General features: G+C 41.2%; 1 protein-coding gene across 1 annotated transcript in view; it reads right to left on the bottom strand.

Moving 5' to 3' along the window:
- Nucleotides 1-461: 461 nt before the first annotated feature.
- LOC120553294 (plasma membrane calcium-transporting ATPase 2-like) overlaps nucleotides 462-26015 on the bottom strand; it is a 52293-nt gene continuing 26739 nt past the window's right edge. Inside the window, exons 9-21 of the mRNA XM_039791560.1 lie at nucleotides 24628-24870; nucleotides 19085-19326; nucleotides 18764-19001; nucleotides 17062-17241; nucleotides 12327-12414; nucleotides 9980-10086; nucleotides 9134-9325; nucleotides 6663-6876; nucleotides 6114-6325; nucleotides 5713-5820; nucleotides 4227-4412; nucleotides 3740-3889; nucleotides 462-1125 (exon numbers count right to left, since the gene is read on the bottom strand). Of these exons, the coding sequence (XP_039647494.1) occupies nucleotides 1117-1125; nucleotides 3740-3889; nucleotides 4227-4412; nucleotides 5713-5820; nucleotides 6114-6325; nucleotides 6663-6876; nucleotides 9134-9325; nucleotides 9980-10086; nucleotides 12327-12414; nucleotides 17062-17241; nucleotides 18764-19001; nucleotides 19085-19326; nucleotides 24628-24870 (2169 nt within the window). The 3' untranslated portion in view covers nucleotides 462-1116. The remainder of the gene's footprint in view (nucleotides 1126-3739; nucleotides 3890-4226; nucleotides 4413-5712; nucleotides 5821-6113; nucleotides 6326-6662; nucleotides 6877-9133; nucleotides 9326-9979; nucleotides 10087-12326; nucleotides 12415-17061; nucleotides 17242-18763; nucleotides 19002-19084; nucleotides 19327-24627; nucleotides 24871-26015) is intronic.

Below are 26015 nucleotides of genomic sequence, written 5' to 3'. Positions count from 1 at the left end.
CCCAGATTTATCTGACTATATTGGTTCTTAATATCAAATGCTCTATAAATTGAGGAGAGCAATCCCAGAAGCATGCGGCAAGATCTAATTATGACAGATTACAAGCGCGCCCACACACACACACTCACCACCAGGTGCTGCAAAAATAAGACTAAGAGGATCATTAGAGATCCCAACCACCCGGGTTACAGCCTTTTTGTCCCTGTTAAGGCCAGGAAGAAGGTAGCGGATTCTCCAGGCCAGCCTTCCGGCCAGTAGGTGTGGGTCATCGTATATGAATGACAGCTGGAAATGATTGTGTAATCTTCACCCAGGAACACACACACACACACACACACACACACACACACACACACACACACACACACACACACACACACACACACACACACACACTTCTGCTGCTCAAATGCAGTTTCCCAAAGGAATATGACTTTATTGATCAAATCAAATCAACCAACATTTATTTTTCCTGTTTTCCAATCATCAGCGGGTCTTCCTGTTTGAAAGTTTGCTTTTATTTTAAAAGATGGTAACAAAACTAAAAGTATCACAGTTCATATTATTGAGGATATTCAAGGGTTTCAATGTTACAGTTAATTATTTTATCTAAAATGCCATCCGTAACATTTAAATCTGAGCTTTTTATGGGTTATTCCCAACAGTGACCATAAAAAAAAAACTTCAAGGCCAGCTATTACATTTAATACCCATGGGTCTCAGCTCTTTTACAACTACAAGAAAGTTAATCACCACCCTGTGACTTTTTCTGTCAGTTTAACACAAAACTATCAACTTAGCATTTCCCCCCCAAATTTAGGCAAACCCTTTTTGTATACAAAGTTAAGTGTACCCTTAGTAGAGGTCACAGAAATGCCAAAATAACAAAACAAAACAAGAACTTTAAGTCCAGCTACGACATTTACAACTACAAGAAGGTTAATTGCATCTCCATGCTGTGACTTCAACTCAACGAAAGCAAGTCATTTACAGGAACTGATCAATTTACAAAATGCAAGTCATTAACGTAAAATATTTTGAATCTCTTCTCGCCCCTCTGTCTCTCTGAGCTCAAGCTGAGGGGATCCAAGGAGGCTCACACGTGTGTTTGGCCATTCATAACACCTGTGGAGGTGTTGGGCAAAGATATAATTGACTGATTTTAACCCATGAACTGTTTAACAGTAAAGTCAGAACAAAAGAAAATGCAAATAAATACAACACTTACATAAAACAAACAAAACAATATGGACTTCAATTCTAAGCTTAAATATATAGTAAGTGATGTTAATGCAATACACTTTTTGTCAAATTCAGTGAATATCTCCTCACGGTCATCTAACGAATCAACTTGGAATATTGTTATAATATGCTGTGTAAATTGGAAAAAAAAATAAAAGAAGAAAAGCACGACCCAAACAACACTATTCACCAAACGAACAAGGCAGCGGTTTATGGTAGAGTGGGAGGGCAGCATTTGGATGTGCGCGGGTGCGAGGTATCTTGCATTTTGGGGGTGGGCTTGTGTAAGGGGGGGGGTTGTATTTGTTTGGCAGTTGAGTTCAAATATCAGCAATCTTTGCACAGAATCACTCACTGCACCTTTATGATTGTGTCACATGCTTCCCCCTGCTGATTATAAAGTGCTTATGCCTGTGACTCCTGGGGCCTTATTTTAACGATCTGAAACGCAAGTATGAAACGCAAAACGCAAGTAGCTTTGTGGGCGGATCTCGGGCGCTGTTGCTATTATACCGGAGGGATAAATGACTCTTGCGCCCGACGCAAATCTAAAATGGGTTGGTCTGAAGTAGCTAGGTGTGGTTTGGGCGTAACGTGCAATAAACCAATCAGAGCGTCATCTCTCATTCCCTTTAAGAGCAGGCGCGCTTGTTCCATGGCAGATTGCTATTATGACGGCGGATTTGCCTGGTGCACGCCAGCGGGAGCTGCCGATGCGAGATGCGGCAAAGTAATAAATGCCCGTCTTGGCCGGGTGGCGAAGTTGCTGCGGCCCCTCGGGCGCATCTCCTCAAGTCTGGAGAGGATTGCTGCAGCCATGGAGCGTGGGCCTCCAAACGCACCACCTGCACCTGTTGTGCCCCTTCCTCTTCCCCCCCACTCCATCTCCGTCCACCCGCTCCATCAGGAGCACATCGCGCATTACTCCCGGACCAGATCCCGCCGTAGTTCAACATCACGTCTCCTTAAGTCCTCTAATATTTCTTCATTTATGTCATCAACACATCCATGATTCATGGAAATGTTGTGTAAATCACAACAAGCCACAAAGAATGCTGCGACTTTTTGAGGACTGTACTGTAAAGTGCCTCCTGATCTATCCAAACACCTGAAGCGCATTTTCAGTAAAATTTACCTTTGTAATTATGTATGGTTTGCAAAAATGGGAACTGCTGCATCCATTTAGATGAGAGAAGTGTATGCGCGTTGTGCACACACTACATTATGGCCAAGCATGTGCCCCTAAAATAGCATCTGAATAACGCGCCACTGACTTTAGACCAGGTTTATCCTGGTCAGTGGCGGAATTGTTTTCTGAAACTGCAGAATAGCACCAAGTAACGTTTGCGCCGGGACACACCTTCTTTTCGCTGAACTGCCCCCGGGAGAGCAAATACATCTGTGGAGGGAAAAGTCCGCTGTGCGTCGGGTGCAAAATAGGGATGATACATGTGTCGGTGTACAAAGGCAATTGCGCTGAGTGCAAGATAGGGCCCTTGATGTTGTTCTCTCTCAGGCGTATCTAGTCAGACCTCAGCTGCAGTTGGTGCTTGGGTTTGACGTGATTTAGAGGTTTGCCTTTGTCAGTTCTTTAGTTTTCCCTTCCATTTTTCAACCTGGTCTCTATTTTCCCATGTAGTTTGTGTCCAAGTGACAAATGTGAACAAAAATCTTTGAAATTGTTCCAGTACTGAGCGTGAACGCTGTATAAGTGTGTGACTTGATTATAGGAACATGGTGAAGTCTCGGTCTGAAATCTCGCGAGGTGACACGTTGAAGACAGCGGTGTGGAGGGTGAGTGGGGAGAGAGGCGTTCTGGGGAGTTTGTTGTTTTGGAGTACAGAAAGCAAAGCTTTGTGTTATCTAAAAGATTTTCGATTGCGCATTTATGGCTGGGCAATATATAACAATATTACAGTATATTGATATCGCGATACAACAACAGATATCGTTTTTGATTTTGGATATCATAATATGGTAAGATGGCAATATGACATGATGTGTTGTCCATTCCTAGTTTAAAGGCTGCAAGTGATGTCATTTTCTGAACTTACCGGACTATTCTTGCTGTTCCTTTATTTGCTTTTACCATACCTGCAAACTCAGAAGGGCTGAAAAAGGTGACACATCCCCTGCTGCTAGCTAACGGCAGGCTAACGTTACCTGCTGCCAAGTGTAGTGTTAACTAGCGTGACATGTGGCGATGTTTAGGTTGTCTCTAACGTCCGTTTCGGAGCATCAAAGAGAAGCACAGGTATTTCAGTGGCACCTAAATAAGGCACCGAAATCCGCGATTCAATTCAGTCCGGTAGATAACGCTCGTTAAGGCACCCCAAAAAGTGCATAGTGCTGCTTATTTGATTTGTGGGTTTCAATATAAAACTTGGTGAAATCAGTTCAGTTTTTGTATATTTACTTTTTGAACATTTTCAGCACATTTGAACAGTACAGAGAATACTAATAACCATGATAAAACGATGATATGAAATCTTCATACCACTTCATTGTTAGCAGCATCATCTTCGTCGATCAGGGGGACCTGAGCAACCGAGTCCTCCATGCAGGACTCCCGGCTGCTCTTGAAGCTGTGGATGGAGTTGCGAGACTCAGGTTTCTCCGGACCTCTGAAGGCATCCACTACACGAGTCTGAAAGATGAGGAAAAACAGCCAGCTCAGGGTTTTATGTTAAAGGAACATTTTAGTGTTTTCTATCCGGGTCTTATTCTCATTCTGTAATGTCTGTTCTGACTATGGATCATAACAATAGGTGGCTCTGATACGTATATCAAAGCAGGCAGCACATATTGTAAATAGAGGTGTGACGAGACACTCGGCTCACGAGACAATCCACGATATTTGATTCATGAGAACAAGACAAGACCTCGTTTTGTCAATCACATTTCCTGAATTTCTTCATCATAGAGTGGACAGTGCTATGAGAATAGGACCCAGGTGGAATTTCCTTTCAAAGGTGAAACAATACCTGCGTCAAAATGCGGTTGTAGCTGCGGAGCCACCTCTTTCTGTTAATTTGCTCCTTCTCAGCGTGGTCGATCTCTTCCTGAGTCTTGGTCTCATCCAGCCCGCCCTCAGGGATCTTCTCCTGCTGCGTGCCTTGACCTGGCAGCCTCAGGAACTTCAGCCAGCTAGTGGGGAAACTGGTTACCAGCTGAGAGGGGGACAGACAAAAACATCCTTTTCCTCAACATCTCTGTGACCTGAACCCCCTGGAGTTTTGGAGACAGTTTTTATTGTCTAATGATGATGATCAGCTGCACAGAGAACCAGGTCTTCATTACTATAATTATTTTATAATTTGGGAGGAAACTAAGGGCTGTCCACACCAAGAACGATTCGGAGCGATTTGATGAATGACAGAAACACTGACAGATAATCTAAATCCATCTAAATTTACAACATGACACTGCGAAGAGATTGGTTCCACACAGGTGGTCAGTGGCGTGGCGTATTTCTAATGTCACAGAAACCACTAAGAGTGAATCTTGTGTTTTGGATTTTATTATCATACGGCTGGTAGTCTATATCCACGATGTTCCACTTCCGGGATTGCTCCGTTCCTGCCGGAAACACCGCCACACTCTTTTCGGCCGGATGTCCGTTACCTCCCGCTTTCTTTGTGTTGGCGTTCTAACCTCCGGTGGATTTGTGAGGACTATGGTTAACTGCTCCTCAGATCTCTGCAGGGTAAATCCAGACAGCTAGCTAGACTATCTGTGCAATCTGAGTTTTCTGTTGCACGACTAAAACAACTTTTGACAAACATGTTCCACCAAAACAAGTTTCTTCCGAGGCTATTTTGCAGCGGGATCGTGGCTCCAGCCGGCGCTTAGCATCGCCCATGACGATTATTGAACGCTCTCTGGCGCTTTTGCCTTTTTGGTTCATAAAATGTACCTGAATCCACAAATATGTAGAATATTACTACAGATATTTCTTTAATCTTACATGGCAAGGTCTGCTGTATCAGTGTATTATGTATTATTATCATCTGGAGCGTGCAGTGCGTGCTTGACGCCAACGTTTACAGAACATTATCGTTCAGCAGTGTGGATGCTCATGTCGTTAAAGTTATGGTTATAGTTATCAGTGTGAACAGACTTTATTGCCCATGAAGCTGTTGGAAGGCTTTACATGTGAAACCTCTGGAGAAGTAATGAGTTTCATTTACAGATCTTTAGTTCATGCCAGCGCCCTGTTGTGGGCATAAAGAAAGATGTAGTTGGCAAGTTAAAAGTCACTACTGCACAAATAGCCTATAAAGTTCTAATCATTATTCAGCATTCATGCAAAAAGATATTATTTCTTTGCAGCCTGGCAGTAAATGTGGGTTTTAAGATACTGACCTTGTAATCACAACGCACCCAGTTTGGCTTGAGACTTTGTTGCAAGTCATCCCTATCTCCCCTATTTCCTGTTTGCTATTAAAATGATGGCTAAAAGTGTCTCACCTGTCCCCACAAGAGGCTGCCGAAACCCAGGAAGACACACCATAGCCACTGATCGATGGCCAGACAAACACAGCTGAATGGTTTACCACCAAACTGAATAATGATGATCTACAGGAGGAAAGAGAGGTGACATCATACAGGGAATCTTCAACAGAGGTGGATATAGCCTCCGGGCCTGAAAAGTGAAGCCAATAGAACTCAACAGTGACCGCCGTTTCACAATCTCGTAGATAGTAGTAAGGCTACCCTGGATGGTTCCGAAATTATGGTTGATAATCAAAGTCCTTATAGAGAAAATGAATGGGTTTTCTGAAATCACACCGTTCAGTTTTACAGTCTACGGTAACTTTACACTGTGACCCTGCCCAGGTATGACGATTGCCTCGCCTCTCACAGGTTACCTGTACGACAAAGGTTCCCACGAGGATAGAGCAGAAGATGACGTTGTTGAAGATGCCCTCAAACACATTCCTCTCGCCGTGAATCTTGCGGGCATTGATCTCGTTGAAGATCTGCATCAGAACGAACACGTTGAACACGATGGTGTAGTGCTCAGAGGACGGGGCGTGGATGGGGGCGTCCCTGCCACTGTCAACGTCAAACAGCTTCTCACCTGTGAAAGGGAGGGTCAAAGCACTAGTACTTAGCAGAGACTACAGATGAAAACTAGCCTTTTGGCTAATTCTGGCATATTTACAGCAATGTTCATTAATTTGCACTGTCCCTGTCAAATAAATGTATCAATAGAAAAAGATGTGTTAATCAACTCAATCTTCATGTTTTTACATCAAACATTCCATTCATTTAAACAATAATAAATTTACGATTAATTAGTAAGTGCCTTGTAATTAGGATATTTTGATGTTTTCTGTACACAAGTTTAATAGTTTTTAAGGGATTTTTTAAGTGAGTCTGCTTTAGATAATGTAGCTGTGGTTGTGTTCGCTGACCATAGAAGAGCAAGGTGAAGATTACGGCTAGCTGGTAGACGGCGTGTCCCAGGATGTTCTTCATCATGGTGCGGGAAATGAGCGCCTTGTCGCGACCGTACGGTTTCCTGAGCAGCAGCTCCTCGGTTGGCTGCTCGGTGGCGAGAGCCAGTGCAGCGAAGGTGTCCATGATGAGGTTGACCCACAACATCTGCACAGCTTTCAGAGGAGAGTCCTTGAAACACACACACACACACACTGATATACTGTCAGTGTCTATTAGCAGGTCCATCTTGGAATTTCAGAACTTTTTCAATTTAAAACATCGGATTTGATAATATTTACGTTATAACAAATCTTTAAACCAAGAACGATCTTTTAAATTTAGTGTTTGATGAGTCTCAAGAGTTTTTTGGTTGACAGTATTTGACTTTTCAAGGCTATAGTGATTGTGTGTCCTGTATTTTATATATTATCTGTCATGTTAAAAAGAGATTTCTAATGTAAAAGACTTTTTCTTGTTTTAAAGTCCAGGTTAGCTGACGTGTCAATTGGAAGGCCCTTATTCTTAATTTACTTCATTACCTAATTTAATTTAAATGAGCTACCTAATGTTTTAGGACATGGACAGCTGTAGCTGTTGAAATGTCTTTGAGCAAGACCAAATCCCATCTACAGAGAGCCTTTTCACTCCCTATTTAGCCCCATTGTACCAAATTTGGTTGCAGTTCCACCAGAGATCCACTGGGAGTGATCGCAGGCGAGTGCAGAATGAATGGGACTCTATGGAGCTAGACGGCTAAATTTGTCTCTTTCGCCTGATTGTCGTTGAGAAATCTCAGATTTGATTGTGCAAGTTCAACATGGATTATAGGTTGAAAGATGAATGAACGAGTACTGATGTCCTTTCGATTTCTTACAGGTTGAGTCCTTGTTGCCCATAACACGCTAGCATTCTGCTAATGAATGCTGATTGGTCAGTGAACGACTGATTACGACCAGAGATCCCGCTTGACGGCATCCGAAGCGGAACCAGAATGTCAGAGTGAATATTTCGGCGTGTTCTTTAAAACATTAGCAAACCTCTTTCTAGCACATGTATTGACAGGGAGAGTCTAACCTGTCAGCTGTGTTGTCGATGCCTCGAGAGAAAAAAGGAAGCGACTCAGAGCTTGTCGTAAAGCAGTATCTTCGACCGTACGATGTGTATGACGTCACTGCTTAAAAGGCTTTTTAGAACAAAAAAGCGACTTTAAAATAATCTAACACCCAGCAGTGTGTATTTTCTTTGCCTCCCCTTTTGAATGCAACATTCAGAGTCTCATTCATTCTGCACTCGCCCGTGAGCGCCCTCATATGGAGTCAAAGTGGGAACTGCAACCAGTTCAGAACCTCAGAATTAGAAATTCTTTGGCAAGACACTGAACCACTAAATTGTTCCGAATTGCCAGGCCAGCAAAGTAAAACGTGGAATATCATGGAATTGACAAAATGGGGATGCAATTACAGTATATAAAAACAATCTGGGTTTTCCCTAAAAGGTTTTTTTTTCACAGTGCCTTACTGTATGAATGGTTTGGCCTCTTGTGGACATAGTGTGCAAATATATATATGCACATATATTCAAAACTATGTGTTTCTTTAGAAAGATTGGAGCATACCATTCCAAACCTGAGCTAATCTTCTTCATCAGGACTGTGTCGGAGCGGTATGATCAGAATGATCTGATGTCATAAGCCAACAACCACATGACTGTCATTACCTTTTAATTAAAATGTTGCCATACTCTGATTGGTGCGTGGGAATAAGTGGTATCAACTTCAGCAGAAATCCTGTTAGTCTGAACTGTCAATGTGACGACAAGGTCTCTAACCCGTTTCACAGAGGTGTGCTGCGTTCCGTCCTCAGCCACGCGCCATAGAAGCGGAGCGTCTTGTCTGTGCGACTTGCAGATTGTATTGTCTCTATATGTACTTGAAAGAACTAACGTTATTATTAAGCTAGTATCTACCTTCTACTCCAAGCTCTCCTGTAATTAAACTCCATTACGTCTCTTTTCTGGCGTTGTCTTTATAAAAAGGATCTGTGATGTCTATTATTTTGTCGTCCGTAGTGTTGTAAAGGAGACATGTACTAAATTGGGGGGTGTCGTTTGGTAAAATGACTGGATACTCTCGCTGTTTCACTTCCTGCCTGGCTGTCTGAACACCCTGCGGCTAGCGTGAAAATAGACCTGGCGCATATCTTTAGCGGAGCGGAGAGCCACTTTACGCATGCCTCTGGGGCGCTGCGACGTGAGTGGTGGAATATCAAACATTGACATAAATAGCTGCGATTGTTCACGGGAGTCGAGTCGCCTCCAACGTAGCGCAGACATGCCCGGTGAAAAATAGGTCCCCACTGTCAGCTAGACTTGGCTAGTAGAGTGTCAAACGCTACTGTTATTATGTCGGCCACTAATGTAGGCATCAGCAGCGTCATGTGTCTCTGACCTGGGTGATGCAGGCTCCCATGAAGGCCACGATGACGGCGACCACATTGACTGTGAGCTGGAACTGCAGGAACTTGGCAATGCTGTCGTAGACGTTTCTGCCCCACATCACAGCCTTCACGATGCTTCGGAAGTTATCGTCTGTCAGGATGATGTCAGAAGCCTCCTTTGCCACATCCGTCCCTGCAATGCCCTGCAGAACGCAGCATGCCAGTTAGCTTACATAAAGTTTACACTAAACCTGGACGCCAGGGGGGTTCAGGACTCTTCTGATTCAGTGGATCCCCACACTGGATCCCCACATGTTCTGACACTGGAAGCACAATGATGGAATGGGGTTTTGGAGGACTTGTCTTGGACTAGTGGATATTTAATTTCATTAATATTCAATTAATTCTTTCTGAAAGGAATCAATAAAGTGGATGAGATGATAATAACAACCTATAAAGAAGAATCCATCATCAAATCAGAATTAATGGAATGATCAATTGTTTGTCCTTTAACCTCCTGGCTGCTCTGGATCAAAACTCGATAGAAATAAAGGTCTGAGGGACGGGGCCACAGACAGGCTGTCCAACAGTTATTTGGAAATTAGTTTTGTTTATCTTCCATTAACTTCAAAACGTAGCACATTAATATGCATCCGATATCTGAATAATTTATTTCATATTACACTTACAAATAAGTTCACACCTTATTGTCTTTTAAATCAGCTAATATGAACGAGTTAACTGGTTAAAAACGCTTCTTTTTTTTATCATTTATGTACCGATTAATTTAGGGTTTTATAATTTACTCTGCCGTAAATGTTACAAAGCAGTATGATGACATCAGCTACAATCGTTACCATGGCGAAGCCAACATCTGCTTTCTTGAGGGCGGGGCCGTCGTTTGTTCCGTCTCCAGTTACCGCAACAACCTGCCTCTGCTCCAGCACGGTGCTGTCGATCATACCTGAGATGTTGAGAGACAGAGACACACACTTATGGACCAAATGAGGATGTGCCCAAACTCTGATCGCTTTTAAAATCACCTTAAACCCATTTTTACCCTGCTGTGTTTATCAGTTTTATTTGGTTTTCATGTCTTTGCCTCTGAATTTCTATATATGCTCACCTCACACAGGGTTCGTACACCTTTCCCAAGGTCAAATTCAAGCACTTTCAAGGTCCATTTTAAAGCTTTTTCCAGCACCTTACACCACCGTAAAATATATACCAATACATAGTCAAAATTATTATTTACTGTTTTTGTCACATTAAAAGACATAATGATATAAACAGCCAAAATTGTGTTTCGTAATAGCAGGATCAGATATTTAAGCAAAACTGTATCACTGTCTAAGTAGACTTTGCTATCTAACCTGCCTGAGTCAATGTAAAAACAATTACCCCAAACAAAATCACTCGACAGGTTCACTTCACTAACCCTGAATTATCACCTTCTCTTCATGGTTCCTAACATAACATACAGTAAGACAGCTATAGAGAGGAGCACTGAGTGGGAGGATCTGAGCCAAATGACATGCAGCTGGGTCATTGTGGGTCAAAATCCAGTTAAACAGTTGGTGCACTTTCTTAGATTTTGCTCAAAGTTTATGCTACCCTTAATTTCAGTCTTTTCACACTTTTTCCAAATCTAGGACATGCCGCACAAACTTGTAATGGTTCAGTCATTTTGACATGTTTGTCTTCCACCCTACAAAGTTTGGGATGCCTATGAATAAATGTCCAAATATTGCTTCCCAGATAATGTGATTTTCAGGTTGTAAAACTGAAGTAATTTCGAGGACTAAAATATGAAGACATAGGATTTGAACAGAAATATTTTACAGGCCTTGGTTTTGGGACACATTCTTGATATAGACAAGGTTTGAACAAAATCTGAAACAGTGCAACAACAACCTGTAATTCCATTTTAACCCACTCGACTCTGACAGTGCACAGGCACCTGCCTGATAAATAGCCTATATTAATTGAAGAAGAAAAAAAAAAGTATTTCATTATTCATCTACTGGAATAGAGCAGTGTAAATATTGCATAAGGCCATCCTCAACCTTTTAGGACGCCTCCATCTGATACGATTTCTGTTCAGCAATCAACGATTGTTGATATGCACTGGACTAACGTTTGCAGGTTTTAATTTGCGGGTAGTTAACGTTACAGTTACTGTGATGTAACTTTGGCTATGTTCACTGCATATTCCAGAAATGAACATGCCATGACGGACATGCAATACATGCATAATAATTACATTATCACACCAAGTACTCTCAGTCACTTAGCTAGTCTGCGAATTCCTAGCTAGAAGTTACTAGCGTAAACAAATAGGAGCTAAGTGGAGCTAACTTGTACAGCAGGCTACTTCAGTTGGCTTACTTGAAACTTATTTCATGTGACTTGAGAGCGCAGACTCGCCCACTGTGAAAAGCTGCACGTCTTTTTTGCAGACTTTACAAGAGGCAACTCGTAGGGTTTGTCCCCGTTTAATCCATAATTTGTATTTTTCATCTTCCAGCCAACGTTCATTGAAACGACAGCCTGCCGATACTACGAATCCCACTATGGCCACGACAAGACCCGCCCTTCAATAGCATTTATTGGCCAGGTGTCCATGATGCTTACGCAAGGTAACATAGGCTAACCCCATTTGTACAGGTCCTATCCCCTGACTAATCGGCTATCCTAACCTCAACCCCTCGAGGTGAAATGCCTAACCCCAACCAATCGAGCTGCTTCCTAGGGCGGGTCTTGGCGTGGCGGCAGAACGCAGTCACAAACGAGCAGGTTTAATCTTAGGCTCTCCAACATTTTATTTCATTTATTCTATTTCTTTTAATAAACCAACTATTCAGTCAGATAGGTATTTGTTGTGAAAGAAACAGTTACAATTTCAAGCATTTTATCCAAAATTCAAGCACTTTTCAAACCTTGAAAACACAACATCAAAATTCAAGCATTTTCAAGGATTTCAAGCACCCGTATGAACATGTCCTTTAATTTACTCTTCTAAAGTTTGTTTTCTATTCACTTTGATGTATACAGTACATGTAAGTGACGTGCTTTAAACTGCCTCATGTATAAATTGCACAGTATAAATATGTTTCCCTTTGCCTTCCCTGTCTCTATCCCCTGTCTGTCTAGCCCCTACGTCTGTCTGACTGTCTGTCGTGACCTGGTTAAAGTGTGTCTAACCTTTGACCAGAGTGTGTTTGTCCGTTGGAGATGATCTGGCGAGGACTCTCAAATTTGGCCAAATCTTATCAATACGCTCCTGCTCAATCTGCACAGATAGAGAGAAGACATAAAAATAAAGCTGTAGGAATCACTAACATGACAAAGTCTGTAGCTTATGTCTTTTGCAGCACACCCCTGTTGCTATTTATTCACATACAAAACTCATTTCTCAAAAAGCTGTAATCACATCTGTTTAAATTCCCCAAGATGGTGTTCTGTTTCCATGGTTAGTTGCAAAACATTCATATAATCAGTATATAATCAACTATTCTTAGAGTGTTGCCAGTAGGAACTAAAATATAAAGTTGTCCTGAGTTTAGTCTATTGGCAGGTAAAGGGCAGGTACAAGGACACAATAAAAAACAGAGCAAAACTTATTACCTCCACTATACAGTGCCTTGCGAAAGTATTCGGCCCCCTTGAACTTTTCGACCTTTTGCCACATTTCAGGCCTCAAACATAAAGATATAAAACTGTAATTTTTTGTGAAGAATCAACAACAAGTGGGACACAATCATGAAGTGGAACGAAATTTATTGGATATTTCAAACCTTTTAAAACAAATAAAAAACTGAAATATTGGGCGTGCAAAATTATTCAGCCCCCTTAAGTTAATACTTTGTAGCGCCACCTTTTGCTGCGATTACAGCTGTAAGTCGCTTGGGGTATGTCTCTATCAGTTTTGCACATCGAGAGACTGACATTTTTGCCCATTCCTCCTTGCAAAACAGCTCGAGCTCAGTGAGGTTGGATGGAGAGCGTTTATGAACAGCAGTTTTCAGTTCTTTCCACAGATTCTCGATTGGATTCAGGTCTGGACTTTGACTTGGCCATTCTAACACCTGGATATGTTTATTTGTGAACCATTCCATTGTAGATTTTGCTTTATGTTTTGGATCATTGTCTTGTTGGTAGACAAATCTCCGTCCCAGTCTCAGGTCTTTTGCAGACTCCATCAGGTTTTCTTCCAGAATGGTCCTGTATTTGGCTCCATCCATCTTCCCATCAATTTTAACCATCTTCCCTGTCCCTGCTGAAGAAAAACAGACCCAAACCATGATGCTGCCACCACCATGTTTGACAGTGGGGATGGTGTGTTCAGGGTGATGAGCTGTGTTGCTTTTACGCCAAACATAACGTTTTGCATTGTTGCCAAAAAGTTCGATTTTGGTTTCATCTGACCACAGCACCTTCTTCCACATGTTTGGTGTGTCTCCCAGGTGGCTTTTGGCAAACTTTAAACGACACTTTTTATGGATATCTTTAAGAAATGGCTTTCTTCTTGCCACTCTTCCATAAAGGCCAGATTTGTGCGGTATACGACTGATTGTTGTCCTATGGACAGAGTCTCCCACCTCAGCTGTAGATCTCTGCAGTTCATCCAGAGTGATCATGGGCCTCTTGGCTGCATCTCTGATCAGTCTTCTCATTGTATGAGCTGAAAGTTTAGAGGGACGGCCGGGTCTTCGTAGATTTGTAGTGGTCTGATACTCCTTCCATTTCAATATTATCGCTTGCACAGTGCTCCTTGGGATGTTTAAAGCTTGGGAAATCTTTTTGTATCCAAATCCGGCTTTAAACTTCTCCACAACAGTATCTCGGACCTGCCTGGTGTGTTCCTTGTTCTTCATGATGCTCTCTGCGCTTTAAACGGACCTCTGAGACTATCACAGAACAGATGCATTTATACGGAGACTTGATTACACACAGCTGGATTCTATTTATCATCATTAGTCATTTAGGTCAACATTGGATCATTCAGAGATCCTCACTGAACTTCTGGAGAGAGTTTGCTGCACTGAAAGTAAAGGGGCTGAATAATTTTGTACGCCCACTTTTTCAGTTTTTTATTTGTTAAAAAAGTTTGAAATAGCCAATGAATTTCGTTCCACTTCATAATTGGGACCCACTTGTTGTTGATTCTTCACAAAAAATTACAGTTTTATATCTTTATGTTTGAGGCCTGAAATGTGGCAAAAGGTCGAAACGTTCAAGGGGGCCGAATACTTTCGCAAGGCACTGTAAATGGGCCACGCAGGCATAAGCATAATAATACATACATATGTATAGTACATACATATATCCCAAGTTATAATAACAGGTCATCAAAATGTCATATTAACGCTGACAAGACTGGTTGCTTAAAATCATTTTTTTTACTTTCTGGGAAAAAAACATGTAAATCTCTAGCCTGGATGCCAGACGAACTTAGTCCCACCCACAACATTCGAGGTCGGGAAGTTCGGTCTGGACTTGCTCCATTGAGGAGCAATTATTGCCCAAACAGGATCTGTTCGGACCAATCAAATTGTCGGACAGATGATCAACAGTAACAGCATCAACCACGTCACCAAAGAACGCTTGGGTTGAATATGTTTGCAACAGGTGGCTGCCGCTGGAGAATTGAGATGTGTAGATTCCACCATCGCGTCTGTGACGAAATCGACAGCCCAGCGGCGCTAGAACCAAGCCGTGAATCAGAGAAATAAAATGTGTTTTCGCCGATTCATCTCTAGAAATGCAACTGTAGCAAGCATGTCACTATCACTAACATTATCCACATTTCTATTTACACGCAACAAATGATATATCCAGCTTCAAAAAAGTCTAAAAGTCGGAAGTTAGAACGAATGCATTGTGCAAAGACTGGTTGCTATGGAGACGATACACAGTGTTGAGTTCTGTTGACAGCATTGACATATATATATAATGGACCAATAGACCCCGTTGCTCTGGACGGAGACCAGTGAAGGCTATTAAAAGCACTTTTTTTGGTGATCTCTTGCTTTACTGCGCAGCCTCCAACTGAGAGAGACAACGTAAATGTGACGTGAGCAACGTGTCTGAAAGTTGTAAGTCTTCTGGTAGCTGTGCCAAGAGAAATCTCAATCATTCCCAATCTTACAGAGACGGAGAGCGTAGGTATATGTAAGGAGATAACATAGGCACAGGCTAATTATTGTTAACTAACATGCTAGTTAACATTAGTAATTAAACCTAAACAGCTAAAGTCGAAACTGCCTGCGAGCTTCTCCTGTACTATACGGTAATTCCTCTACTGTGCGACAGTAAGTCACTTGGTTATGACACAATCGTTAGCCTATTTTCACAAAAACGTCTGCTACGGAGCCATAACGTGAGGTACAAGGTAATGGAGCCTTTTATACGTTGTCGTGCTTCTTTAGAACTAAACAATGGACAAATAGAGTCTTTAAACGCTTCAGATGTAAAGTTATTCACTGTCAAGTGACGTAAAAAAAAAAATGTCGGTCAGTGGAATGCTAACAGGAGGTGATACCTTTGTAGCAACAAAATGGCGCCATCGGAGGTTCGAGTTCTGAAGCGAAGCTTACCCCCTTGGTTGACAGTTGAGTTGAGTTCCGTTGCTCTGATTGGTTGTAGGTCTATCCAATGAATGCAGAGGCATTTTTTTTCCTGGTTCGGTTGGAACACGCCCCATAATCACAGCCCAATGGAGCGGTTTCAGAGTATGACCAGCCGATACCGATTTTAGCCGATTCCGATTTCATTTTTTCTAACCAATCTACAGCCCACGCAAATATTTATTTTCCATCTTTTCTTTAATAGAAGATTTTACACAGAACATAGAACATGTTTTGAACAGATAATGGATCACTATAAAATAGAACTATATAAATTACTCCTAGTGTGGGAAATTCACACACATCTAAAGAGCAATGTTAGAACCATTTCCTTCTTTTCACATCCAATATCCAACCAAAAAAATGGGATTTTGGTTTTTGGTGTCGTCCCTCCACGCCCTACTTTTTCCTCGCAGGTGTTGCATATTGCAAACTTGATATCTTCTGCACACACGCTGAAGAATTTCCAAACAGCTGACGTTGCAGGTTAATTCACGAGGTTGCCTACATGTGCGAGAATAGCGCCGACACGCGTTTCACACTGCGAGCGGGTACGCGCGACACACAGAAAAGGAAAAAGAGACTGTGCTGTCGTGTCCGTGTGTGCGTGCATCCTTGAGAACTGTAACTCGTATAACTTATGTTGTCAGTTAATTGTAGCGTTGACCGGCATGAAATCGGCATATGTCAGACTGACCTGCCGGTCGCCGATCATGGCCGAGCACGTGAAAAACTGGCCAATTCCGGTCACTGGCCGGTCTATCGGTGCATCTCTACTTATTGCATTCTTTGAAAAGGCAGATTGTGGAGCCTTGTTTAGGGATGCTACAATTTGTCTTTGAGGCAGACGTTGAAGCTCTGCTCATTTGCCCAGAGCAGAATTAAACAAAGCTCTTCAACAGTGGAGGAGCAGCATGATGAATTATCTGAGGGTAGCGCTAGGAGAAATCTTAAGAGTGTAATTATATCTAGAGTTAGGGCTGGGCAATATATCGATATTATATCGATATCGTGATATCAGACTAGATATCGTCAAAGATTGTGGATATCATCATATGGCACAAGTATTGTCTTTTCCTGATTTTAAAAAGCTGCAATACAGTAAAGTGATGTAATTTTCTGAACTTACCAGACTGTTTTAGCTGTTCTATTATTTGCCTTTACCCACCTAGTCATAATATCCACATTATAGATGATTATTTATCTAAAATCTCATTGTGAAAATATTTTGTTAAAGCACCAACGGTCAACCCTACAATATCATCACAATATCGCCCAGCCCTATCTAGAGTGTTAGATGTGTGTCTGACCTCTCCCCGGCTGTTCTGGATCCGTTGGTTGAACTCTTTGCCCACCATACACAGGAAGTTGTCTCCAGGTTGCAAGATGCCACATTTGATGGCGATGGCCCGGGCAGTATCGATATTGTCTCCGGTCACCATGCGGACAGTGATCCCAGCCCGCTGGCACTGTCTGATGGCTTCTGGTACCTGATGAGAACAAAAGAACAAAATATTAAAATGTTTGTTTCTTTTAATACCATCACTGTCATAATAACATCTCTCCTCCAAGAGAATGTCTCTGCCTGGCCTCCATTTCCCGCAGACACCTCTCCTAAATATCAGCACAGACAGTAGTCAGAATGGTTTCCTTGAGCTACGTTCAGACCAGTAAAAGCGATTCGGCGATTTGCCGCAGGTTTGTGTCATTGAAAGGCCCATTTGTGTTATGTCTTGTTGTGTTACTTAACCCCTCAACATAGCACAAGTAGACTTTATATTTCACAATTATTGTTGTTTTTTTGAAGGCAGCTTTATTTCACGAAGAAAAAGAGACGATCGAGTAGGGCTGGGTCAATACTTTTATTGAACCAAAAAAGTGCCAAATTTCGGTTCCAAAAGCGTCTGAGCATGTAAGCCCAAGCTTATCTGCATATTGACACAGAGAGGAGCTCTGACTGACACACACACATACACACACACACACACACACACACACACACACACACACACACACACACACACACGGAGAGGTGCGGATGGAGTAAACTGTCTGCAGTTTTGTTGAAGTCACTGAGAGTCACGGTTGGTTTCAAGTGTAGTTACAGTTTTTCAAAACTTCACGCAGACAGCGTTTGCTGCGATATGATATTAATGGCGAGCCGAAAGCGGTCGCTGTGCTGTTGACGTTACACTTCCTCTTAGAAAAGCAGGCAGAACGGTGGTTTCTCTGCCCTGATGACTGACTGACAGGCTGAGCTTGCAAAGCAAGGCACTTTTAATACTGTTACTCTGAGTGAGCAGTTTTACCAGAATTTTTTAATTTTGATAACGGTTTTGATTCACAATTAAGGTGGAAAATAAAAGCTTTGTGTTTAATGTATTTTTGTTGATGTTGAAATGGATGGCATCGAAACTGAGGTATCGAAATTGGCACCGGATTGAAAGATTTTGAACGATACCCAGCCCTACGATCGAGACGGAGCAAGTGCAAGTTTTTACCCTCACAGTATTTTAAAACTTTTGTGGCAGCAATAAAGTGATGTTTCCTTTTACTGTATGGGATTCTCACACCGCCTCAAAACAAACCGATAAGTCTGATCGCTAGTTACATGATTTGCCACTGCAGCGTGACGTAGGGTTGCGTTTATCCAAAAGTTGAGTCGGTCTTAACTTTTCACCCCTGCAGCAAACCCCACCGCCTAAACACAATACCCTCATTCAAAATAAATGGAAAGACCTGCGTTTTTGCCACACCGGCTGACGCAGGCTGTGTGAATGCCCACTTACTCTAAGATGCTAAAGTAAAATACAAGCCATGATTTTATGAGTGAAAAAGCCTCATGAAGTAATTTTACATCAAACCCTAAAGAGACTTAAAATAAGAATGGACCATGTTGTTTCAAGGAGCTTCTCTTCAGATATTCTGTGAGCAGTGACAGGCACTCTGTATTTTTACAGTGATTGTCCGGTTGCCTCCCTGTGTCTCTTTAAAAAGAAAGGGCTGACATACCTCAGGTCGTACAGGATCCTCAATGCCAACCAGTGCAATACAGGTTAGGTTGGTGAGGATGCCGACCTCGTCTTCCCAGTTAGGCTCTCCGTCAGAGGTAGGAAAGTCCCTGTAGGCGAGGCAGATGGTCCTTAGGCCCTCTGACGCCATCGACTCAACCACCTTCTTCACCAGGTTTTCTTGGTCCTGACGTTTGAAGGCTTTGGCCTTGCCGGGCTCTACCAGGATCTCACAGCACCTGGAACCACAGGAAAGAGTTATGTGATCGTCATCTAACATGAGAGCTGCACAGAGCTGTGTGAGCAGCAGCAGTCAACCTACTTCCTGAGCAGGATCTCAGAAGCCCCCTTGGTGTACATTCGATAGCTGCCATCATGGTTCTTTAGCACGGTGCTCATGGACTTCCTCGCAGAGTTGAAGGTGTAGACCTTGAACAGCTTCTCTTCTGGAATTTTGCTGCGGACGGTCTGGTAGTCTCGGTGCAGGTTGAGGCAAAATCCCAGTAGAGCACATTCCGTCTTGTTTCCTACCTGGCGAGCCAGCCCGCCCTCCTTCTCTGGTGGCTGCAGGAAGCAGCAGCAGAGAGGATGTTAAATCATTATATTCACTTTAACAAGACTAGGTTGAAACGTAGTACATGGCTGGACCATGTATGGCAAATGTGCTTAATTGTGGCTAAATTGTTTCAGGGAAAGTCAGCGGTGTTAATAATCTGAATTCCTGGACATTAAATGTTCATCTGTAGTGGTCCCAATAATATCTTTTCTTAAAGTGTACTGAAGTAGCAAAGCAAATGACATGGTTAAGCAATGTTTGAGACAAAAACTTGAGGACTGCTTAAATTTAATGAATTCAACAATGTAATTTATTGTATTGGATTATTCATCTGAAGTGTTTAATTAATGTCACGTTGTTAAACAGACCAAACCTATGTTTCATTCCATTGCAATTATGAACCACAGCCTCAAATGTTGGTCTTGAGCAGCATTTATTCATGGACAAACTGAAACCTCACAACTTTGTTTGTCTTCTTTGCTCTCTTCGGTGCATAGATTTTAATTTAGTGCAAAGTTACAGGATTTGTAGGTAAAGGGTAACTCCAGTCTTTTTTAACCTGGGTCACATTTCCCCATGCATTTGTGTCTAATAGACTGATGTGACCAAAAATCTTTGAATTTGGTCCAGTATTAAGCGAGATCACAATGACGGGCCAGCGCGAACCAAGCTACAATGTCACCTAATGATTCAATTGTGGAGCCTTGATTTTTGTCCAACAAAAGTGATTTCTTTTTGCTACTGACTGGCTCAGATTGTTACTGAAATGTCTGACAACATTATCGATCTCAGGACGTGACTTTTTGTCCGAAGACAGCGGTGTGAAGAGTGAAACGCCAGACAAGAAAAAGACTTTCAGGTAGTCTGTTGTTACGGAGTATGCTGCAGAAATTATAGTTACGGAGTAGGCTGCAGAAATTATAGGCTCCTGTTATCTAAAAGATTTTTAAAGTAATGGCTCAATATTTAAATGATTTGAATGAGGATGAGGTTGTTCATAGGTGTGATTGGCATAGGACAAAAAAAGCAGGAAAATATACGGAGCACCCATGATGCGGCGACAGCACCCAACCTATCCTTTTAGGAAGGCTATATACTGTTTGTTTTTCTTTGAGATGTTTTCATTTAACTGTGTGGTCATTTAGAAGGCTTACTGAATGAATCTGCCCGACTGTTAACCTGCATACTCAGCATGCGTTCTTTATGAGATGTGTAATAGTACTGTTCAGGCATGAAAATGGGTCAGGGGTGAAAAAGCATGCTCCCCCGGAAGAAAATTTAAAATATTCCATATTTTAAAGCATCAATCTGATGCATTTTGAGATGCATTTTTTGCCAACCAACAGTGTAATATTTCAATATGCACTCATTAAAGTTAATTTGACTGGCAAAACAGTTAAAAGTCCTTCTGACATTACACTACTTACATTAAAAGTCATAATTTTTAAAAACTAAAACGTTTTGGATCAATTTTTACTTCTTCCAACCATATGTTACAGTTTTTTCCGATTGCTAAACGACAGTGGGCACAACTGGAGTCAGATGTGCAAAACTCAAACTACAGTCTGCCTTACCAACAGTCACCTGAGCTAAACAGTTCACATCACCTGCAAAACTCATTCAAAGCAACACAACTCTTAACACACGTCTCAAAACAGGCTCAGTGCAGCCAAACACTATAAACAATCCTCACTGAGATAACACACACACACACACACACACACTGTTACTCAGAACACACGGAGAGTAAAAACACTAGCATCAAACACCAATACAGAAATTACAAACTTTTTCATCTTTACAGTTTGAACAATTTGAGTGACTTGACACTACTCAATAGTTTATTTAAGGAAAAAATATAGATTGTATAACATACCAATTTTTACATAAGGTAAACAAGAAGGAATGAAAATCAGCAGTTTTCTTCAATGTAGTATTTTATCTCTCGTAATTTATGGAATTACTGGGGAAAAAAACTAAAAGTACATAACAGTAACAAAGAATAGTGTGACTAATCCTGCCTCTCTCCAGCATCATGTGGCAAGTTTTCTTCATCACATTGGATGTCTGCATCATCTCTAAATAAAAATGAATGTGGTGTTTCCATGCTTTCACCTCCATTACTTTCTGAAAAACAGTAAGAACGTAGTTTTACTATAGTAAAGATATATTGTTTTTCACTTTTTTTATAGCTGTGTACATAACCTCAGACATCTTACCTGGACATATTGGTATCTTTGATCTTTTACCTGTTTCTCTCAAACAGTACAGTGTAGAATTGTTTCATTCTTATTTGGTGTTTGTATACAAAAAAAGACTTTCTGAGCTTTCTCTGTATAAATACCGTATATGTTCACTAACTAGTCTAAAATAAGACACCTGCTTAGGCTTTCAGCTAAAACTCCAATCAGCAGTGTTTGATAGGCACCAGACTGAAATCTATTCTGTTTTGAATGTGTGGTTAACAGTTTTGACAGCAGTGTGTTAGCATTTGAACAAAGTGCTGTAAATCTACAGTGTTGTGCACGTTGTGGTTAAAGTCATGGGATAAGTGTGTAGAGTTTTGAAAACTGTGTTCAAGCAATGAAAAACGAACTAGAGTCTGGTCCACATGAACTGCTGCTGTGCAGACTGTAGTTAGAGTTTTGCACATGTGACTCCAGTTGTGCCCACTGTCGTTTAGCAATCGAAAAAACCTGTAAATTAAGAGTCAATGTGGATTTACATATTGCAATAATATCATAATCCTACAATGAATCATTGTGAAAACTAAACTTAACTACTTTGGCCAGGTCATCATCAAACAACTAATAGTGGCTAAGACCATACTATTTGAGAATATACAGATTTTTGTTGGTTTCTCCAAATACCTGAGGAAAAATGTAATTAGCACCACATAATAAAATTAACTGTTTTAGTTGAAAAGGAAGCTACAGAAATTGTGGCCAAGGTATTGTATATATACAATTTCACATGATCACATGTTTTACTATAGTTTTTATTAAACTATTTGTCTTAGTCATTGTCAAGTTTAACCCTTGTGTTGTATTGCCTTGTCCTTCCGGGTCAAAATTGAAAATTCACTTTTTTTAGCGCTTTTTTCTGGCCCGTTTGTCGCTTTTTGCGATGCTTTTGGCAAAAAAAAATTGTAAAGGTTTTTGTCAAAAAAGCTTTCAAAGCTTTCTTTATTCATGGTCAATAAACTGAATTTATATGACATTATACCTATTTTTTTTAGGTAAAAAAGCAGAAATTATTAATTATTTTGACTAACAGTTAAGATCAGAGGATGTTGAGTGGATCACAGACTGGTGTATGTTAAAGTTTAGTCAGGATACTGTTTTAAAACCATTACATTTTTTTTTAACCTGTAACCTGATTTGTTCAGGTCTTATCCTCTGACCAATCGGCTATCCTAACCTTAACACCCCCCCAAACATTTAGGATTTATCCGGAAGAATCACACCCCTGGTTGTTATAGTTCGATGACCACATTTATTAATTTCAGCCAGGGTAACCTACGTTACGGACAAAGAGGGAGCGAGTTGCGAGAGGCAGCGGGCGGAGGAGGGTGAAGCAGCAGCTGGAGGGCTGCGGGGCTCTGGATATTGGTAGCGCTCCCGTGGGTGCTGTGCCCCTATATGCCCAAAGAATACGTTGTCAGGAGTGGGACCTGTTGCTGCCAGATATCTGTGGTCTGGATGTGTCCAGTGATATACCTTGGACACAACGCTGTGTCACCACGTCAGAGGATTTCCTCCTGTAATCAACAGGGCTGGGACATTAACCAATACTTTTCCATGACTTTTTGGCAATTTTCCATGACTATGTGTTCCTGAAAATGTCAGTCGACATTATACAATAAGAATACAAATCTGTGTTAAAGTTTACCCTCACAGGTTTAACTATAAAATGAATAACAATTTATGTGGTTCATAGTGGGATTCATAATATCGCTCCTGAATAGAACGTTGAGGTTAAGACAACGTGAAAATACATTTATTAATCACATATTATTATGCTGTGTTAAAAAAAATTCCATGACTTTTCCAAAACTTTCTGGGTCTTTTTATGTTTCCAAAACCTTTCCAGGCCTGGAATTTGCATTTTTCAAATTCCAAAACCTTTCCAGGTTTTTTCAAAACGTATGAACCCTGATCATAATTCATAAAAATCCAGCACAGTGATGATACAGACATTTCATAGCCTACACAAGACGTGTGTAACGCCGCTGACCCGCCAAGCGCATTCAACCTGTGCTGGACCCATTCATAATGAGAGTAGAATACGCTTCAGTCCATCGCATTCCCTCTCTGTCTCCCTATGTCTTTCTCTGTTTTATTTTATTTTATTTATTTTTTTTAAGATTTCGGCCTTTATTTTGATAGTAAAGCTGAAGACATGAAAGGGGAGAGAGAGGGGGGAATGACATGCAGGAAAGGGCCGCAGGCCAGAGTCGAACCTCTATATATACCAGCTGAGCTATCCAGGCATCGTCTCTCTTTTTCAATCAGTCTGTTATTGTTGTTGAAAACAAGTGAAGGAGCTTTCTCCGATATATATATATATATTTTTTTATATATATATTCTAGGCTATTTATTTCAGATAACTTCTATTTACATGTGTTGCAGCTGTATATTTTCAAACTGGTAAAGGAAACCCTGTCTTTGCATTTTATTTTAATCACAATCTGTTTTAATAAAAGAGCTTGTGAAAAGTGGCTTTGACTTAAAAATGAACATTTAGCCCACTTTGTAAAAAAATTACAGAGCTATATATTGTGTATTGCCATTCAGCGTTAACGGCGACGCGAGGAAAAAATTGTGTGCACCTAAATTTTGTGCTGGTGCACATAAATAAAAAAGTTAGGCGCACCAGTGCAACCAAGGCAGAAAGTTAGTCTGGAGCCCTGCAAATGCATATGGAAATGGGGCCCAGAAAAATGGTAGTTACCCTTTAATTTTCGAAACCATGAAAAATAACATCGAGGTGGTCCTTTAAAGTTTCCTCCTGATATTTTTAGGTGTCCTATTGCTTAAACAGGAACATAGTGATTGATGGATAAAAAAATATTTTTAGGTAAGTTTAGTTGAGAATTAATCATGAATATAAATAATTATAATAACTGATAGTGATAACTGATAAGATATATGTGTGCTCTGGTCTGTGCAGTGGATCCAGGAGGCAGTGATCAGATGAGTCCAGAGCTACAGTGGCAGTTCTCCAAACAAACCTGCTCTCTTGCCAAATGCTTAACTCACAAAGCTTCCAGAATGGACGCCCCCTTTTTTTTTTTTTTACAGCTCACCATAATCTTGCTGGTATAGGCGCAGTTGACCCCGATGCCCTGGACAAGCAGGTCCAGGATCAGGGCAGGGATCTGGTCCGGCTTTGGCAACTTCTCGTAGTAGTGTCCAGCAATGTATGTCTGCACCACCGTCATGCGGTTCATAGTGAGCGTGCCCGTCTTGTCAGAGCAGATGGCCGTGGCGTTGCCCATCGTCTCACAGGCATCCAGGTGGCGAACCAAATTGTTGTCCTTCATCATTTTCTGAAAAAAGAGGAAAGCAGTGTTACCTGATACTGAGCAATTTACTAGAAACATTTACTGAATGAACAGTGTTTAATCCAGGATTGGCTGGAGGGTTCAGCTCCAACAAAGGGGGGCAATACACAATTCTGTAAGAACTTTACACCCACTGAGTGCCTAAAAAAATATTAAAATTACATCAGAACTATTATCTATCCTATACTAATTAAAAACTGACATTTATTAATGTGTTGGCTAACGTTGCCCTTCTTGCCTTGGCCTACCCGCATGTGAAAACGAAATGGGAGAAAGTGACAGGCTGCGGCTGTGAATTAAATGAATAGGAAATACTCTTTAAACATGAAATCAAAATTGACATTCACCAAGTCAAAATGCTCATGTTATCATCAATTAGCTCGTTCTTGTTGTTTCCTAACTGCGTAGTGAGTTATATGAGCTCAGCTGTTTTAAAACTTATTTTTTAATTATTTATTGCATTATTAACGTTAGCTCCCCTTTAGCTGTCAGTCAGCTTTGACTTCATACATTATCTTCTAATAGCTGTATTAAAGTTAACATGATTATCTGCTAATAAATTGCAAAAAAGTAGTGACAGCACCTTTTGGCATAGTTATCAATGCTCATAGCATGGTGGGTAACACTAACATTAATGTTTATGACTCTATTTCGGCTGTGCTTTCAAACATGCTGTCAGTATGCTTACCGAACACCGTTAGCATATGCGACAGAGCCGCTTCATTACACTTGTTAAATAACGCTTCATTACAAGGTTCTCTGTTGATTCATGTTTGTCGCTGTGTGCTCGTGGTTAAAAATAAATGTAAACAAAGCGATGTGCCAGAAAACAAGGCAACTAATACCGAAAATGCAATTTGCCATGACATGCATAGTTGCCACTTCTAGGCTAGTCTATATCTACAACAATTCATTTCTGGGATTATTGAGATGCCGCTCATTTCGACCACATGTCTGTCACCTTCTGCTTTCTTTGTGTTGTAATTTTAAATTCCGGTGGCTTTATGAGGACAGTGTTTCCTCTATGTTGATTTGACCATGGCAGTCCCCCACGGTATCAGAATTAGGGCTGCATTGTTAGAGTGCATGTCGGAGAATGTTTGTATTTTAGGTGCATTATTTACATGCTG

Source organism: Perca fluviatilis, chromosome 2, assembly GCF_010015445.1.
Source record: "Perca fluviatilis chromosome 2, GENO_Pfluv_1.0, whole genome shotgun sequence".
Lineage (NCBI taxonomy): Eukaryota > Metazoa > Chordata > Actinopteri > Perciformes > Percidae > Perca > Perca fluviatilis.
The sequence above is the reverse complement of the archived record's forward strand: the minus strand, read 5'-3'. Positions and strand labels throughout refer to the sequence as shown.